We start from the raw sequence: 19,608 nt of genomic DNA, 5'->3' as shown, positions 1-19,608 counted from the left end.
TTATTAGTTACTCATGTATCTTACATGAGGGTCGCATCTCCTGGCTGAAAGTGAAGGGACTGCAGGAAGGGTGCAGAGCCTGGAAACTGAATGGCAAACTAATGCTTCAAGAGGAGCAGTTTCCCCCCATTTTCTTGCTAACATGGTTTCATGTTAGCATGTGCAGCAGACAGAGCAATCCCCCCACTCCCCTTGCAGATGAACATACACACATTATGTGAACAGACCCTTTATGTACAGGCAAACGGACACAATAAAAATGCATACACACACTCATACAGACCAACAGCTGCATGGCTTCATGGGACACTTCCCACGCACCTCCTCCTGACTGCAGATTTTTGAGAAAGGAGGAGTGAGGCGCTCTGCTACCTCTGAGAGAGGAGCCCGTGCAGGGGAGGGGGTTCATGGCAAGGAACGTGAACCAGCTGTCTCCCTCTATAGGGCAACTCTAGGCTGGGGGAGACCGAATTTGTACCATCTTTCCAATAATGCCTCACTGTCCAGACATGTCTTCATCAGCTATTTAGCAAGTAGTATCTCGTTGCAGCTGATACCCACCTTCCCCTGAAATAATGATAATATTTCAATTTTCCACTTTTTGCGTAATTCTGGATGAGAAACAGAGCTGGGAAATGTCTGTGAGTCATTCGATTGTTGGACAAGACAGTGAGGGGAAACAGACCCTGGTCTCTTTATAGACTGTTTAAAATTCTTTTCACACAGTTAGTATTTATTCAAGAGTGTTGTGGTGATGAGCTAGCAAGTGGCTCTTTTGGGAGGCCATGGGCCAACTACCAGACAGTGGTTTCAACCGTGAGGCCCATATGGATCTGTGTGAGCAGTGCCAGTCAAAGAGACATGCTGAGACACGTTTCACTGAGAGATCGCCCCTCAGTGGCTAAAAACACAACTGCCATCCTCACTCAGGGATGACACCTTGTTTTAAACCAATTAGGTGTGTAAATAGCTGCAAAGCTTTGACAGACATCAGCAGTGCCAAATTTTACATGTGGCCACCATCACATAATGGCTAATCTGTAAACTTCACTTCATTTGATCTTCCAAATCCACATCCTTATTCATTGGGCTATCCAGGCTCTCGTAGAATCAACAAAAAATAAAGGCTAACGTGGTCCTAAACTTAGCAACACCTATAAGCTCGCCAACAGCAACACCATCCTTTGACACTTCTGTATCAGACATAAAGGAAGGTATGAGTTAGATGTTGCTTGCAATCCATAGAGATATCTGCAACAAATATAAATACACTTCCCAAACAGCAGTTGACAAATTCATTTTTGAGTGGTAATTCCTAAGAACTGCCTAGCATTGACATTTATTCATAGTATTAAATCAACATGATTAGCATTCTTCGTATTATCATTGTAAATAGTATGAGCTGGAAACAGAAAATACTGTACCAGTGTTGTTCTTGGAGGCTTCAGATGGTAACCGTGTCCGAGATTTATGCTGCACATTGTTGGTCTCATGAGACAAGCGCTGGCAAAATCTCTTAACACCTGTACTGCTGGCAAGTGCTGTGTTAGATATTAAATCATTGCATTCATTCATGGAGTAGAGCGATACTCATGTATTTGAAAAATTAATCTGCCTGGGTAACAGCTCAGCATGGAGGTACTGTCCACAGCAGGCTGGATGAATGCATAACGAAAATGAATAGTATCTGTGCACCATGTGTGGAACCTCTCCACTCAGCTCACCCCACTGTAAATTGCTCTACAGCACTGTCACTTCTCCAATGGCTGGCCAGCAGCCAGCTTGCTCCCCATACTACTGCAGAAATTTTGAGCATGTAACCTATATGTGTGCTGCTCTACTTTATCTATGACATTGTGGGCTACTTCCCCTGTTCCTCACGATTCAGGACAGCTGTGCATTAAGGCTCCATACAGAGACGTGAGAAGCCAGGTTCCACTGCATCCAAAAATCAGGCCAGAGCACAAACTTGCATTGCCAAATACTTTAAGTAAGCAGGGGAGCAGTGGGGCTGCAACTATTTTCAATGTTCTAAATGGTCCCAAACTCTGTTTTCAGTGGGTAGGTGGGTTTCTCCTCTCTCTGTTAAGCAGAGGAGGGTAATGTAGGGGTGATCAGATGGTCTGTTGATTCAAACTGGGGGCTGGGCTGAACAGGCTAAGCTGAGGTCTATTCATCTGAAGGACTCCTACAATAGCCTATTGTACCTAGTGACACACAAGTCAAGCCCCAGACCTCATTAAGTACATTTTTATTTGACTTCTCAAAACAATAAATTACAGCCTCTTTTTTAAAAAAAGACCAACGGCCAGACCTCTTTGAAGAAGTCCTAACAAGAGAGATCAATCAATAGCCGGTGACTTAAATGAAGTTTAATTGATGGTCGAAGTGGCATGTGATGTTTCATTGTGAGAGGTGAAAGGCCCACGTGCTCTCGCTGGGCGTTTGTTTGTGTGTGTGTATGTGTGTGTGCATGTTTATGCGAGAGGAGTGGCGACAGACTCACAGCCTGCACGGGCCTCTCTCCAGGCCCCCCACCATGCTACGTGGCACACACACCACTTCCCCCCTATGCAGGAAGAAAGGTTGCCATTGAGACGCGTGAGGGTAAGCCTGGGAGGGAGCTGGCCTCACAGCTCCTCCAGGGAGCTGGGTTTCTAGCCTGCTTATTTATGTAAAAACATCTCTGCCCCCGCTGCCAAGCTCAGGGACATCTGTTTGTTTCTCGTGCAGTGCAAGCTTGAAAGGAGTGGAGGCTGAAGCGTGGAGCGACAGTGCAGTATTAAGACACACGCATCCCAGGTGCAATTACACCCATGCCACCCCTTGAGCAGAGTTTGAGACGTGTTTGTGTTCTTACCTGGGTCAGTGAGAGGCAAACAAACAGCAACAGATTTACAGAAGACCATTAGCAGGGTGCTGATAGTTTGTATGGTCCACTAGCCAGTTCTCTACCTCCACACAGCTGAACCTTATTATCTGGTGCTGCTTCTTCACTGCTTTTACATGGTTCCTGTCTCCATGATAACATGAAGGAATCTCTCTCCACTCCTGCAGTACTAAACACTGCCTCTCTCCCCTTGCAGCTAGACAAAGCCGTTCCTGATTACTGAACAGTCTCTAGCTGCTCATCAATGAACAGAGTCTCTGACTCCTAATTACTGAACAGCCTCTAATTCTTCATTACTAAACACACTCTCTAAGCACACGTCCTCATCATTGAACATAGTCCCAATGACCTCTTAGCAGAACGCAGTCTCTTTACTGAATAAGGTCTCTGAATCTTCATGACTAGTCATAGTTTCTACCTCGACATCAATGAGCACACAGTTTCCTCCCTGGTAAATCAGATTTTCAGTTGGGCTCTGAAAGCTTGACATCAGCATTCTAGGAAGCCAGGAAACACAGTTCCCACAGCCTCAGGTGGGGATGACGTGGACCATTTCCTCAACACGACATGAGCGGAAAGCCTTACTTCAGTTGCCCTTGGCCTTCCCTATGATCTAATGCTGCTGAATTTGCTGTAATAATGCAGAGGACCTCGGCTGCACTAGGCACATTCTCCGCTCTGTCTGCCTTAGGGGCTGGTGGTATCGTCTTGACGCTCGTGTTCAGTGCACTCTCCACCTCAGTGGCACTGGACACCTCGGTGACAATGTCACTCAGCTCAGGGCCCACCCACATCAATGATCCAAGCCAGCATGGAATGCAGTGGAACACCCTGCATCTCTGGAATGCAGCAGACCAATGAATTCACAGTGATTGTGAATTAAAAACGTAAAACTCCTCATTCATTAAGGACAAAAGGAAATGCCCTCTCCTGAGGTCTGCCAATCAGGGTCTCATCATGGTCAACAAAACAAATGACTGAATTGAACACACCTTGCAGCAAAGTCTTAAACAAAATCTTTACTCGTGTTCTGCCATATCCTTTAAAGCTGTTCAAACACATGAGGGATTAATTGGGAAAATTTTTTTTAACAAACTGTGATTTCAATACTCATTTTCTTGACACTGCTTTCCTTGTACATCTGCAAAACAAAATATAATAAACTTTCACTCCACTGTGGATCCAGATACTGAAATCCACACCCTCAATATTCATTGTGATTGCTATAAAGACTGGAAATATAAAAGCATTCAGGAATCACTGTGTAATTCAAGGACACACCGTCAAGGAAAATGCTGTCATTTTGCCGCTTTTGTGCAAAGCCCCACAAACAGAAAATGATTACAGTGGTTGCCATCATAGGATGAGGTGTAGCATGTAGCACACCAGCAATTAGGGCCACTGTAATGACAGGCAGGCAGGTTGTGCCTCTGCTTTGGCACACAAGTCTCATTACCATCCTGGGAGGCTGAGGGCTACAATCTGGGCTTTAATTACAGATGCAGAGGCTATTTGAGACACAAACTACATGGTAATAAAAACCTACACATGGTCAGGTCAGACTTGTGATGTTAGCTGAAGCCCACATAATAGAAAAAAATGGGGTTTGTGTTAGAACAATTTCTGCTAAAATAATTACAGTGATGTTTTTACAGCTATGTTATGAATTATACCCATGCCTTCACCAGCAGCAGGCACTTTGACATTCCATCTGCTACCTGAATCCTTTGATTAGAATTCCAGAGTCTCCCCTATCCATAGAGGAAGACTGCTGAACACTCTGGAAAAGCTAATATCACTGACGGGAAGCTAAACGGTTAAATGTTTACTGACCCTTTACTCCCCCTGACCTTTGACCTCCCTCACTCCCACAATCTCAAAGAGGAATCTTGTGCCGAGGCGCCAGTCCTTCAGTAGGGACACTAAAGGTTTGGCTAAACCCTTGCATGCATAGGACTATTTCTACCCTGCGTGTCAAAAAGGAAATCTCACATTAGCAAGCTGCCTTCTGGAAAGTCACTGGTCTGATGCTAAACCTTGGCTTTTCCCTTGTGCATATCTACAGGAAAACAGCAGAACAGGAAACCTGAAAAATAAATAAACACTGCTAACATCCAGTATTTAGCTAAAATGCTGTATCTACATGTCTGTTCGTTATTGTGTTTCAAAAAGTGGAATTAAATTGTTTTCAGTTCAGTTCAGTTCTTGATGATAAATTCCTCAATACAAATACGTTTAAGAACAAACAAGAAAAGAATTATGTTGCCTCTGATATCACAGCAAAGCTGACGCTGCGGTACACACACTCTGAGGTTGCGTTTGGCTGCGCGTGATGACAGCGCTCATCTGGTCCAGGATCACAGTCCGCCTCCAGCCCCCTCACTGCTGGATGGGACCACACAGTCAGGTGGCCATGCCACCAGTGGGGGCACCCCACTGGCGGCTTTGAAGAAGTGGGGCTCACCCCATCCCTCAGCAGCAGCCCACCCCTCCTGTGTAACGGGGGGGTGGCAGGGGGGAGTCACATCTGCCAGGATTAGAGGCAGAACAAAGGGGGCCCAGGAGCTCCTGCCATATGGAACGCTGTCCACTCGAACCGCTCCACTGAGTTCAAGACATGAGTGAGTCGCACCCTGCAGTCACGCTGGGCTTTTAACCATACGTGCCATAGCCTCCGCCCCCCCAACCACCCAGATCTCCCACACAGAGCACACGTACACACACACACAGACACACATGCGCGCGCATAGTACATGCTAACGTGTACACACACATTCCAACTCCATGCACGCACAGATCGAAGACCTACAACTGCAAACTCATATAAAGACTGCATAGATGGAAACACCCTTACCACTGGTCCTGGTTCCCCCTTTAGTCCTGGTGGTCCAGCCAAGAGGGAATACTGTGTTGGTTCCAAGTCGTAGGTTTGGTAGCTGTCGGTGGCAGCCAGGGTGATGGGCGCAAAGGGGGTGGGTTTAGCATAATGTGGGGTGGTCCCTTTTGGCTCAGGTCTCTTTTTGGCTGGGGTGGGCTGTGGCTTCTTTGGGAAGACGGACACGCCACGACTGAATGAAGGCCGTTCAGTGGCCGTGGGCGTTTGGGTTTCCAGTTTCTTTTTCATTGGCTTGGTGGCAACAGTCACGGTGGAGGTGGTGTCTTTCAGTTTCTTTTTGGTGTCCTGTGCTGCTGTGGTTTTTTTGGGGCCATCGTGGGAGGTCATCTTTGGAGAATTTTGGGTCAGCGGTTTGGGAGAAATCCTGCTGGTCCTGAGGGGTTCGGTGACGGTCTGGGTCCGGGCTTGTGGGGGCTGCTGTAGGCTGGGCCGGGTGTTGGGGCGGGCCGGAGTGCCCTGCTGTGGTGGAGACACGGTGACAGTGTGCAGGGGCGTCAAAGTACCGTGTGCCATGGCTGAGCCTAGCACTATCAGACGGTCCATCGGGACCACGTGCTTCACACTGGTCCCACTGCTTCTCAGAGCTAGACTTGGACTAAAGGCCCTTTTGGGTATCTCAGTTAATGCAAGAGGGGTGTGAAGGGTGACAGTAATATTTGGATCTCTAGATATCAGGGGGATGAGGGGTGGCAGGTTGGGCCGGTAGGTGTCGGCCTCCCTGCACTGTTTTTTAATGTACTTACAATAGTTGTGAGCTGCCTTGGCAGATGGATAAATATCAAACTGACAGATGGCACCTTCGAACTGCACTGAATTTTGGTTCATTTTGCCCAAGAGGAAAGAGCCCTCAGGATCTAGAGTCTCCTCTTTTTTAAAATGCAAATCTGCATGTACACGTTGCTTCCCACAAGAAGTAAATAAAGTGACCTTCTGGCCTCGGATGTCGATGGCCAGGTTGTGCCACTGGCCATCGTGAACGTCATAGTCAAAATATACAGATTTCTTCTGCCCTATGTAGACTATAATCTTCCCCGGGATAAACTGCACTCCCAGCTGCAGCTTCTTCTTCTTTGAAACGACTGTGAAGAGGAAGGCATTGTTGACCCGGTGAGAGCAGAGGCTCAGGATGAGTGCCAGGTTGGTTCCAAAGGCCGGGGGAATGACGGAGCCCACGGGCGCCTCAAGGCGCGCCCTCTGGGTGAAGATAACGCCTGACTTAAATGGGATGACCCCCTGAGGAACGGAGCGGGACCCTGCAGACGCCGCCGGTGCTTTCTTTCCTGTGAGGCCCAACTTTTGGAGGATGTCAACATCTGTGGAGAAAGAGAGATTCAGCGCACAGATCAGCACGGTAATGGTACTGGTAATATTGGTACATCCTCATTCTATGCACAACTTTCATGACATGCAAATCAGGAAAGGAGATGTATTGGTTGATGTGCCATAGTTGCAAGAAAAACACACATCTATGCATTGCTATGCAATTTCGGTGTTCCTGTCAGCATCACAATAAAATTGCTAAAATGTCTCATTGTATTCTGACATGCATTCTGTTGAAGAAGGTCTTCCTGAAGAAACTGGCCTTTGGCCACCTTTCCAGACACTACAGATGTATTTGGCTGTGGAGCTTGTGTCAGTAAGCCAATGACCTCACTTTGATTCACTTAGATGGGAAAATGTGCCTTCACAGACAAGTTAGAGCTTAATTTCAACATTTCAAATACACACCCTGGAGAGCTGTCATAAAAGGTGCATACTCATTACCCAGTACCCAGTGAGCTATAAGTGCAATGACACCACTAACATGTGCTTTTATCTAAATGTAAGCAAGATAAGTCCTGGGGGTCTGAAGCTAACGTTGTTCACCAGCCAACTGATCGATTAGGCTTCCAACATCAAGAGTCTGATGTTTATTTTCAAGCCCAGGCTTATCTTCACGGGAACTGTGACTTGGAATGCACGGCTTCCTCACAGAAAAATAGGTTTGGTGATATCAGCAGTCTGCCTTCAAGGAATCCCCCCGCAGGCAGTCTGCTCTTGGAAGCTGTGTAAAAGCTAACAAAAGGCCTTACATCATTGCAGGCCTCAGATTGAAACCAGACAGAGGCAGAGTTCTTTTCTAATAAACGGTTTGTCAAGATTAACTTAGGTTTGCATTATCTACAGTCTTCCCAGGGTATGTATGTAGGTCAGATAGGAGACCAATATGGAGATTCAGGTGCTGGAGACCAGCTGGGAGACCTCTGTGTAGTTACTATACAGTTAGAGCTTACTGAGTACATTCTGGTTGAAAAAAATCAGTATTCTAAGCACTGGTGTCACCTCCAGCTCTGACCTGTCTGCCAGCTCTTTCTTTCATGAAGAATGGAGCACACTACAGGATTTCTGTGAACTTGTAGTGCCTATCATTCATTTAGTTGTAATTTATTCACTGAATTCAGGACCAAATGAGAATCATGAGAATGTAGGACATGCCACCCCTGCCGATTGCCACTTATTTCCTCTCAGTACTTAAAAGAGGTAATTAAGGATATGACTCATTTTTACATGCATTTAAAAATGAAAAGATCTGGCAAAGATCTGTCTTTTGATGCCAAATGGGGAAGGGAAGGCTAGGATGGGGAAGTGGGGGTGTTTAGGGATGTATATGTAGCATGTAACAACGTTCACAGAAACCGAAAGGTTTATAATGTTTGTTATAAGGCTGTGCGGACCTTGCGGGTGTTGAATGAGAAACACAATCGGTATCACAGGCTATCTTGTTCCAGTTTCATGCTGGGGTATGAAATCACTTCAGTGGACATGGCCAGCTTCATAAACCCCCCCTAATCTTGGCACGGCCAGACATTACAGTCTAAACTGATGAGTGTATGGTGACACACAGCAAAAGTTATAGCTGGAGGAGACTGAATTGTGGAAAACGCAATCTGAGCAGTCTTAATGGGACAAACAGGACTAATTTCTCACTGCTGGACGAGTTTTTTCCAGGAGAAGGAAAGCATGTTTTAACCTTCTCCTGCGGGCATTTGGAATTACCGTACTATAGAGCTTTTATGAGGACCTTTGTAGTCCAACTGATTTTCCGAAATGTTCATGCCGAATGGCAGCCAGTATAATTAAAAAAAAAACCTCATTTCACAGAAGGGAACTGCTCACTTATGCTATTCATTGAAACCAGAACCTTGAACAGAGAATTGAAGAATTCTTCCCAATTGTTGATTCAATGCATTTTAAAATAAACTTTTTTTCAGTCATCAGTAGCTGCCGATCAGAAAGACAGAGACTAAACACAAGCATACAGCAAAAGGCTGTATATAGTGAGGTAGACATTTCCACACGGCTTATTCCATGCATCAATGTCCAACTTCAATCCTCCAATTGTGGTGGGGAAATTATATAACAGCTAGCATGCATGTCAAACTTTATCAGGAAACGCCTCGCAACAGTAGCTGAAATGAGTCCCAAGAGAGAGAATACCTTGCGCCCACAAAAATTCTTGTACTTCCTCTGAGAGTGACAGACTTCTGGCAAGGCTAATGTGAAAATCTTGAGGAGTCCATGCTCAGCCATGCAACTAAAATTTATTGTAGAGACTTCAGATTTCTCTCAGTAAGAAAACCATTGGGAGATACTGGACAATGAAAATGTCTGACACTCAGCAGCCTGGTCTGACAGTTTTACTTTTTCAGTTCTCCTGTACAGTGGGTGAAACAGCCAAACAGCAAGCTACTTAGAAATGACATCAGTCTATGTAACTGAGTTCATTGGCCTGTTATGGGTGGTGACATCAACCCTATAACAGTCTGTGCATTCTGCTGGGGACTGTTAGGCATAGCACAATGTGTCTTATGGTTGTATGACATGTGGTTGCAGAAGTTGTTGGTTTTTGCCCTCCTTGGAGCAAATTCCATATACCACACTGAGTACATCTGCAGCCAGTTGCTAACATTTCTGCTGAGGTCTTTGGAAATACTGCCCTAAATTCAAAACTCTCTCTTGTTCATAGCTGTAATTTGCTGTAGCTAGCTGTAATGAAGAACATTTTACCTTTGATTTACTTACTAGATTTGAATCTTAATCATCCACCAGAATCATCTGCATAAGGAGTTAAACAAGAAAGAGATCCCTTTAACAAAGCTATGCCTCTAAACATGCTACAGGGATGGGAGCCCTGCTCCTAATTGGCAGTTGAGACTTCCATCAGGGTTGGTTGCCTGGTTTGGTTTCCCTGTGATGTCAATAATCAGCATATTATGGAGCATACAGTTACTGAAACAAGAGAAGGCCATCTGGGGAGCAGGTCATCCTGTAATCAGGGCAATTCAGAGAAACTTGCAGCCAGCCTTGGGTAATGAAGACTGAGGACTTCCAAACCTGAGGATCAGCTGCAGAGCCGTTTGTGCCATGTTGAGCAATAGAAGCTAAAATGGTTAATCCTTTCCAAGTGACCAGTGTGGTTCAAAGGTCAAAGGGCAGTTTTCTTGCATATGGAAATAACATAAAGAAAATCCTAGCTGTTGCAAAATGGAAATAAACATAGGAGACTGGCACATTTTGCAGATTTGTGTTTTGCAATTTTGAGTATTCACCCCAAAGAGTGCTCCAGACTACTTATCAGTAATATATCATTACTTAAACAAACAAATTCACATTTGCATTTTTACATTTTTTAAAAATGTTTAAAAAACTCAGAATGTGGTTAGTTTTGTGTCAAACTGCCCTGTGTGCATAAGCCTTTATTATCAGTACAGTGCAGCACAGTACTGTGTTTAGTGATTTTCCCAGGAATGTATCACCCCTGAATGGTTAGCGTGCCCTCTACATGAAATTTCTGCAGTCCTAAAATATCAAAGAGGAAAAAAACTCCAGATAGTCATCATTTGCGACTCACAAAGACAACTTATTAGTCGGAATGCTCTGGGGCTCTTGTCCATTGGAGGAGAATAACTGCAATTCTCCTATTCATTAAAAGCAGTGGTTGAAAGCATGCAAGCGCACAGCCACAATGGATGGGACTGTGTCATTTCTGTTTATATTTTATACTTTTTTGATCCAGAGCAGAATTTTTTAACCTGATAGTCAAACAAATCAAGTGGAACACTGAACCACCCTTCTGATTCTATATTTATGCTATTGACCTCTGCTCCTTGCATATCCACAACCAGAGGAGAATGCTGTATCTCAGGTAACATAGTAGATGCATTTGATAAGGTCACTTTATTATCATAAATGTTATTACCAGAGATAAAAATAAAATGGCATATTCAAAGGATGGCATCCAAAAAAATTAAAAAGACGAAAGGAATTGAAAAAATATCTTTTTGTCATTAATTAAGATGCATTAACACTTGCATTTCACCTGAAGCTAGCACTGTAACTGCCTATAGTTTAACTGTAACTGGCATGTAAATAGCATGCTCCACCAATGGGCATCTTTTCTGCCTGATTTAAAATGTGTTTTCAATGTCATCTGTGGTAACGTGTTATGCTTGCTTTTATCACAACTTTACTGTCCTTATAATCTGCATTTTAGTAACCAGAGAATTGACTTATGTTACAGCATTTACCAGACACCTATTTGCAATAATATGGTCATTGCTGCTGTTGTTCTGGCTTCCAAAATTAGCCAGGGAGAAATGGGACAGGGAACATTTCTTTGAAAGGGGGACTTACAACCTTTCACTGATTGTTCATATGAGCCACGATCTAGCAAACAATGTTCACCTACTTTTAGAAAGTGCATGTGATGAGTTTTGAATAGCTTTTAATGATTTCTTAAGATTTTTTAAACAAATATATTTTTAATTGTTAAGAAAGGTTACAAGTTCTGCATAAAATCTCTTCATTCTCAGAGGCTTTCATTAATAAAGGTATAGCTATATATGAAAAAGCCCTTGGCTTGTGTTAAAACACCATGTGATGGAAAATGAGCCTTTCATTTATTCTGTAGGGAAAGTTCAGACATCACACAGCAATTCTGTGACTAGACTTCTCTAGGTATAGCCATTTTGCAGGCATGACCTGACTTGCCTCAGTGTGTCAGGCTACAGTAAACACAAGCAAGGACTAGGTGGACCTGGTCAACATAAAATTTAGCAACTAATCTTTGGAAAATATCAGAAAATATGTAGATGACCAAAAAGGCCTCTTCTGTGAGGAGAAAAGGGGATTCATAAGGCTCTCTCATATCAATTATCTAAATTAATTTAGTCTGATTTCATTCCACTACTCAGATGAGTTACTGGGCTTTAGGAAGTCAAGCTGTGACCTCCCTTGGACTCCTTTACACAACAATGAGCTCCCAGTAGTCTTTTAATCAACTCCTTGACCTATTCCACAGTAAGTCCTTTCAGGTCAAGGGAGCTGGCAATGGCCTGCACTCTGTGGACTCAGCTGTTTCGGAAGAAATTCAACATCAAAGACAGGCTCCGGGGTGTCATTCACATCTTTCACGTATTTTGCATGCTCAATAATTCCATCACAGTGTCAGATGTATCAATGCTGTCCAGGGAGCTTAACCAGTTTCCCTCATAACATCTTTTTCTCATACCTGTGTCTAATTCAGAAGCACAGAGTTGACAGGGGTATTAGGTTTTGAGCCTCTATTATCATGGCTTTTTGGAGATGATGTTTCTGTTGGAAGTGATTGTGTAGCCACATCCCCATTATGTCGTGCCAAGATACCTCACCAGAGAGCATTAATGGGAACTGAGACAACAGGAGAGGCAAGCCAGGGGTGAGCTGACTCTGCTACATTAGCAGGTGTCCAGAAAACGAGTGCAGAGGCACTTGAAGAGCAGCAGCTGAAACAGCCTGGAAAAACCAGGAGGGGTGGGAGGGTGGTGGGGGATGTGTTGGCCCAAGAAGATGCAGAACAGAGGCATCTTTCAACAGGGACTTTACTGTGTTTTCCAGCTTTGGCTATGGCCCTGTTCACATAAAGAAGAAAATGCCATGCACTGTGATCCACTAATAAGCCTCCTATTTATATGCACATTTCTTTTGGCTGACACCTTGGCAAATTTGGTTGGACTTGATCAGCACAGTTTAAGAAGTGGGTTTGAGAAAATAAACAGAAACCATGATTCATATCAGTGTGGTGGCTTACAACACTCCTTACACATGAAAAGGTGACGTTAAAATACATTCCTTCGACATACCATCATATATTGTCCTTGGATGTAATGTAATGTAATGTAATGTAATGTAATTATTTCAAATAAATAAGCAAATCAAATAAAATAAGTAATTTCATGCATATATTGTATAATGTATAAACATGTACTATATATGCAAAATAATGCATAGAAAGCAGCATTGATAATAACATACATACCTGAATGTACTCATTTTATTTTGGATTTGATACTCTATCACAAATTGACATTTACTGTATATATAATACATTTATATATTACGTATATATATTCTGTCATTCTGTTGTTGTTGACGGGCACCTACATGGAGGCCAGGTCAACTAGGCATTCAGATAGGCTTGACTGTGTCTGACCTTTTATCCCCCAGGGTCCAGTTCTGTCTTGACTGTGGGGCCAAACATAACACAACTAACCAATAAAATGACACACAAATGTGGGAATGAAAGACAAATATAGGGCTTTGCCTTCGGCTGGCACCAAATCTTTTGCATGTCTGAGTATTTGCTTTACGGGGACAATGTGTTATTGCGTTACTGAATTATAGACCCTTCAACAGCAACAAATGTAGTAAGGAGTTCAAAACCCAACCCTGATAACTGCGCTGGTGATGACATATGGCTGAGCCTGGAAAACTTTAAACCAAGACCGACCTATGGTAAGGAAAAAAAAATACACATCCATAAAGCAAAAATACTCTGCACTGGAATATTGACGACTTCAGTTAGCAAGGGAAGGTTGTAGTCCAGTTCCATTCATCCTCTGATATCCCACTCAGAGTCTGCCATGGGTCAGCCCTGGATGAAGTTTTATGGGGGGGGGGGGGGGGGGGGCATTCTCTTTGTTTCCCTAGCTAGGAGGGCACCTTTCTCCCTGTTGTTGAAACAGCCGCTGAAGTGTGGAGGTACACCCTAATTCCCCTGTGCCAATGATGTTTAATGGCTCGTACTGTATGCATACTTACTTCTCTGTGAAGTGCTCCCCAAACAAAAAGATGTTTGACAGTAACAGACTCACACAGCCTGCCTTTGATGCATGGATGAGCTGTATGGGAGCATTTAGGAGCAGGCCAAAGGACCAATGCCACATGGAACACTTGACTGTGTTTGCTGGGAATTTGGCTCTTCCCATATGGATTAGGCAATCATATATTTCCCTGACATTAACACATCAATGACAGCAACTGAATTAATTTCGTTTCACACTTGTTTTATTAAGATCCCCATCTCTGACTTGTAAACCTCAAGAATTAGAAGTGATTTCTTTATTAAATCAAGTGAGCTCAGAAAAGCCTGATCATTTAGTTGTATGCATGGTGCATCTCGGAGCTAATAGATCTGATGGAGCAGATATTATGTATTTGCATGCTTGGGTCTTGACTGGCAGGAAAAAAATGACTCATGCCTCCTGTACTGTGTAGCCATTTCCCTGTGTGCCTCGACAGCAATGGTGAAAAGAACATGAAAACATCTTTAAATAAAGGCTAGAATGAAGAATGTCTTACCTTCAGAGAGTACTTGTGCAAGCCCCAGGTAACAAGTACAGTATAAAACAGTACAGAGAATTAAGGCTCTCCTGCAAAAATGAGGAAAAAAAAGGAGAGGAGTGTTAGAAATAGGGCAGCATAACATTTCCAGCACTTCTAAGATCAAACTAAGGAATAACAGCACAAGCAGGATACCCCTGAACAATCTGCAGCACACAGGAAAACGCATGATGTGATAGGTGCTGCTCTTCTGGGAGCAGTCAGGACACAGCATTTAATGGAGACCCAGTGACTAGGGAGAGTCTTGTGTTCGTCATCAAGAGTTCATGGAGGTTATGGAGGAAATCTACAAAACAGCTGAGATGCCGCTCGAGGCAGGGGTCAGACAACTAAGCTGGGCAAATCCCAGGATTCCCCATCACCTGGGGAAATCACAACAGGAAGCATGCATGTTGCGGCGTGCTGCAGAAATCAGTCTTGTTGCAATCATCCACATTGCACATCACTCGGCTATCCCATGGCCTGATTTCATGCCTAGTAACACCCTCGTGTGATGCCACCTCTTCCTCCCTAGGCCGGTGCAGCTGTTTGTGGTCACTGAGCTGTCTACGCCTGTTCATCATCATTCGCACAGAAACCTGAGATTCTGACTGAGTCAGCTGCTTGCCTGTACCCTCTTTGTGGAGGGCATTCACAGGACTCTTGCAGAAAACCCTATGGCTTAAATAACACCTACTTGGTACTGTGAAAGAATAACCACAGGGAAGTCTTTCCATAGGACATACTAAACATTTATTTACTTAGAGCTGAGGTCCATTAACGTATTTTAGGTCTAAATTTTCTCACTCTGGGATTCATTTTCAAATTGTTACTGATTTTTTTCCCCCATAAAATCTCATCTTTGATTTTTATTAGAGTCCATTACATATAAGTGTTGAATTATACAGTAAGATACTGTAGGGAAAACAGCTCTCTGCGCCCTATAAGCACAGAATTCTTCAAAAGTCACTGTGCTTTGGTGAGACAGACCTTAGCATGACAGGGTCATCATTTTGTATATCCAGATATCGTAATGATACTCTATGCACTGTGTAGATCTAATGCTGGATTACTCATTTTTTCAGTTTCATCTCTTCTGAAAGTTAAATGCTACTCTGCACATGATATCCCTAGCCTAGTTTCCTCACTGTCTACAGAGTTCAGCCTACTTAATTTCCTAGATTTATCATTCTCTATGGGGGGCCTCACCTCTTAACTCCTCTGGCAAAAGTACATGCTATGAAAGTTTACCACCAAAGAAACACCTGTGGTTTACTAGAAGATTGTTCTATAAAAGTGGAATTAGGATACATTTAACATAATACATCCTCTAAAAAATATTTACACAACATGAGAAGAACAGATTTAGATCCTCTGGTATCCTAAAAGGGAGTGATGATAATATGACAAATTGCCCCTCCGCTCCCTTCTGACAACCAAATCTTGTGTGCTAAATTTTAGTCTAAATCATCTTCCTTTGCCCTCTGACCCTGAAGCCTTTTCCATGGGACCTGAGCCATCCAGAGGCCAGCCAAAGGGAAGGAAAACCCAGACATGGACCATCCACAAAACAATGACACCCTATTGGCCTGACCCCAGGCCTTCACAGCCCAGTGGGGGACAGGAAGACCTATCAGCAGGTTTCCCCATCTCCCTGCCCATCCGCCCCAGCAGACCCCCCCCCCCCCCCAACAATGCCATTCAAACTGATCCAGTGGTGTTTGCTTGAACTTTGATTCCCTCCGTTGGTTTATTCATGCCATGACAGTCACAACAAACTATTTCTCAGTCAGTCCAGACAGATTTCCCTGATACTGGTCTGCAGTTGGGCTTGCTTGCATTGAGGCTCACTGTGTGAATGAGTGCATGACAAGGGAGACTGGGAGACTGGGTAGCATACCTTACATCTGCACACTGTTCCAGAGTTACAGAATACTGCTGGTGCCAAGATTTCTGCCAAGTGCACTCTAACCCTGCTGGGCTCAGAAATAACTGGAGAGCATTACTCTGAACACTGATAAAAAGCACAATTTTTTTCTTCCATATTGGGATTCCATTCAGGGGGCTCAGAAGAGCCCTCCACATCTGATGTCTGTGACAGCTGAACCTATCCTGCTGCTGTGTCCAAGCCCAGCTCAAACAACCAGCTGTTTGGTAGGGACCCAAGATAAGGATGTGTCTCATCTGCTTGACTAATTTGAACAGTATTCGAGGGAAATACCTCAAAACTCTTCTCTTTTTCCTCTGCCTCCTTATTTAACTTGCAGATAACAATCACATTCCTGCACATGCACCTCATGGGGAAACCCATCTCATAGGCCTGCAGGGAAACTGGCACCATCCCTGTCTGACCCCAAGCTGCTCTGCATATCAGCAGCTGACCTATAGGGTGTTGCATGAAGGCAAGGAGGAGACTGGCCACAGCACCACAAAGGAAAATTCATAGAGAGAGAGAGTTTTTGTCATGCCAATAAAGCTCATTTGAATTTGAATTTGAGAGAGAGAGAGAGAGAGAGAGAGAGAGAATGTGTTCGCGTTTTTGAGACTGGATGCAGCTGCGGTTATCTTTCCCATCCCTGCAAGAGGGGTGAGCGCAGTCACACTCCAGGAACTTCCCCCGCAATATGTGTACATACATACACCCTGCTAGGCCCCACCTGCAACTCACCACAGTCTAGTTAGCCAAAGTGGAAAATTCTTGCTGCTGAGGTCGATAGTGAAATAAGTAGCACCTTTCTTCACTAAAAACGTTGACTGCTCTAAATAGAAGGACATATTACCTTCAAGATGTTACTAAAGTCAATTCCAGAAATTCATTGTAAAACTACACAGTCACAAAATGTTAATGCTGTCTGTGCATTTGCCCCCACAGAACTTTCAGTGGTCTAAGAGAGAATATTAGGAAATACTTCCTAACAATATCTGTGCAATAAAGAAGTGCAGCTTATGTTTCTCTCAGTCCTGTTACAGTTCCATTGTCATAACAGTTCATTCCAGCTGATTCATCGCTGCACAAACGGAGCACCCCCTGCCAAAGAGAGCCAAGTAGGGCGACATCCTGCGGACACAGCGAGGTCTCGCAGAAGATCAGGTTACACGGCGTCAGGCAGCAGAAGTCGTAAGATAAAGCACGAAGGCAAACAGAGCTGTTTCCACCTTTCAAGGTACTTCTTAGTGTTGATGCGTATTGTGAAAATTTAGTATGACGACAGTGATAGTGATTTGAGCACGTTGTCTATGCACACTTTGTGGGTAAGCCCGACTTGTAATAATCAATAAGCTGAATCATCTGGTAATTTGAGATGTGGTTTATTTAAAATAATTTACATTGAACAAATGCAGCCAGAGACCAGTGTCCACACAAATATCTTTCAAGCTGTGTACAATAAGGACGTATCCAATTATCTGCAACTATTTTCCATTTGATTGTCTAACGCTATGGCTGGCTAGCTAACCAGGTTCAACAGTAACACATTAGACTGTTTCCACTTAGTGTTATTTTTCCTTGCTGTCGTCCCAAGTATATTCTTTCTATGGTGTTAAAAAGAATTTCATGGATTGTTTCTAATAAAAATGGCCGTCACCCAAAGGTGCCAAAGGTCCTTAGGAATGGTTGGTAGACATCCTCGACAGGGGCACTAGTCTTCGACGATGTAGGCTAGTAGCCTACATGCAGGATTATGTATCTAACGTTTCGCGAAAAGCGATTCCTTCCCACATAGTAGCAGGTCAGCTGGCCACCTACGTCTTCCCTAACTGAAAATAGCGTAGGCTACTTCGCTTTTAACTGGAATTCAAGAGAACGCTTTTGTGTAGGAAAATATAATGAATGAACTCTTAAAGAAGTAAGAATTAACGATACAGAGTAAATTTAGCCATCACTTTACCACGCTAACATCACTGTATTTGACAGCGTATATGTCTGGGACTGTCGCTAAATTACAGACACGCCAATAAATAGCCAACTTGTAATTTTGTTGGGGGAGGGGATAATATCCTTTACAGTGTGAAACGGGGAGACTAACAGAGCAAGCGTTTGTAAATTTGGCGTCTCAAATGAAAAAGCGTGAGCATGATCATGAACTTAATCTGTTATCTCATCTTGTTCTGGGGCACTATAGACACGTTGTAGCTACCGAAGTTATCATAGTAATTTCATTTAAAAAAAAAATGTCAGCGCGTCAGAGCTGATTCATTAAGCGGTAAACTATTCCGCTAATCAAGATTGAGATTTGACCCAATTTACAGCTCAGTGTGCAGCCAACTCTCTTCCTCCATTCATTCATTCGGCTTTCTTAACTAGCTGTATACTTTTGTTTCACTTTACCTCTGTAAACAGTGGCGCCTTTTCCCTAAAACACATGAAAACATAGTGGAAAGCCATATATTCAATAATAAAAACGTGGAATTTTGCTGTGACACTTACGCAACAGCGCTACTCATCTGCAATGAGAACAGCAAACGGAACGTAATAATATAAAAGTCACCAAAGACTCCCCTATCGATTAAAATGGGCTTGAGGATACAGCTCTTGTAGTTTCTACTCACCCCCCGACTCCAGCTGGTTTCACTTTGGAGTCCGGGGCATTATCCGGCTCCATCGCTGTTACTTCATTCTTTCTTGTGAATTTTTACTACAGTCCAGCCTTGACCAAATTACGCGCTGTCTTTCCATTCCAGCTGATTCCTACAATTTTAGCAACGACACAAAACTACAAAAATTTCTCAACAGAAGGCGTGTTTATTTTGCATTGTGTGCTCTGTTCTGTGAAGATGTGTTGGCAATCTGGTTGCATAGAGCTCCATCTGTGATTGAGCTATCCGCGCGGAGGTTACAAGTCGCAGAGAGAGGTCCACACTCCCACTCCCACTGTGTCCTGAAATGTATGAGTAAACCGTTATGGCGAGCGCAGTGTATTCCGCAGACGCATAGCTTGAAGCTCAATATTCAACACTGAAATGATTTTCCAGCTTGCCAAGAAGTGGGGGATAGGGACACGGGAAGCACTTCTCTCTGTCGCCCTCAGCTGTCTTTAACAGAAATATATCTGCAACGGACATGAGTTGAGCTCAAGTTAACGTTGACACAGAGCATGTTTGAAGCCAATAATTTACATTAGAAAGCGCGTTTATAGCTCCAGGC

At 43.7% G+C, this 19,608-nt stretch overlaps 1 protein-coding gene across 1 annotated transcript in view; it reads right to left on the bottom strand.

The window, feature by feature from the left end:
• col27a1b (collagen, type XXVII, alpha 1b) overlaps positions 1–19,138 on the bottom strand; it is a 134,388-nt gene extending 115,250 nt beyond the window's left edge. The window contains exons 1-3 of the mRNA XM_036528872.1: positions 19,014–19,138; positions 14,445–14,515; positions 5,745–7,099 (exon numbers count right to left, since the gene is read on the bottom strand). Coding sequence (XP_036384765.1) covers positions 5,745–7,099; positions 14,445–14,515; positions 19,014–19,066 — 1,479 coding nt within the window. The 5' untranslated portion in view covers positions 19,067–19,138. The remainder of the gene's footprint in view (positions 1–5,744; positions 7,100–14,444; positions 14,516–19,013) is intronic.
• Between the last annotated feature and the right edge of the window lie 470 nt (positions 19,139–19,608).

The sequence above is a fragment of the Megalops cyprinoides genome, chromosome 5, assembly GCF_013368585.1.
Source record: "Megalops cyprinoides isolate fMegCyp1 chromosome 5, fMegCyp1.pri, whole genome shotgun sequence".
NCBI classification, from domain to species: Eukaryota; Metazoa; Chordata; class Actinopteri; order Elopiformes; family Megalopidae; genus Megalops; species Megalops cyprinoides.
This window is presented reverse-complemented; position numbering and strand designations above follow the sequence as displayed.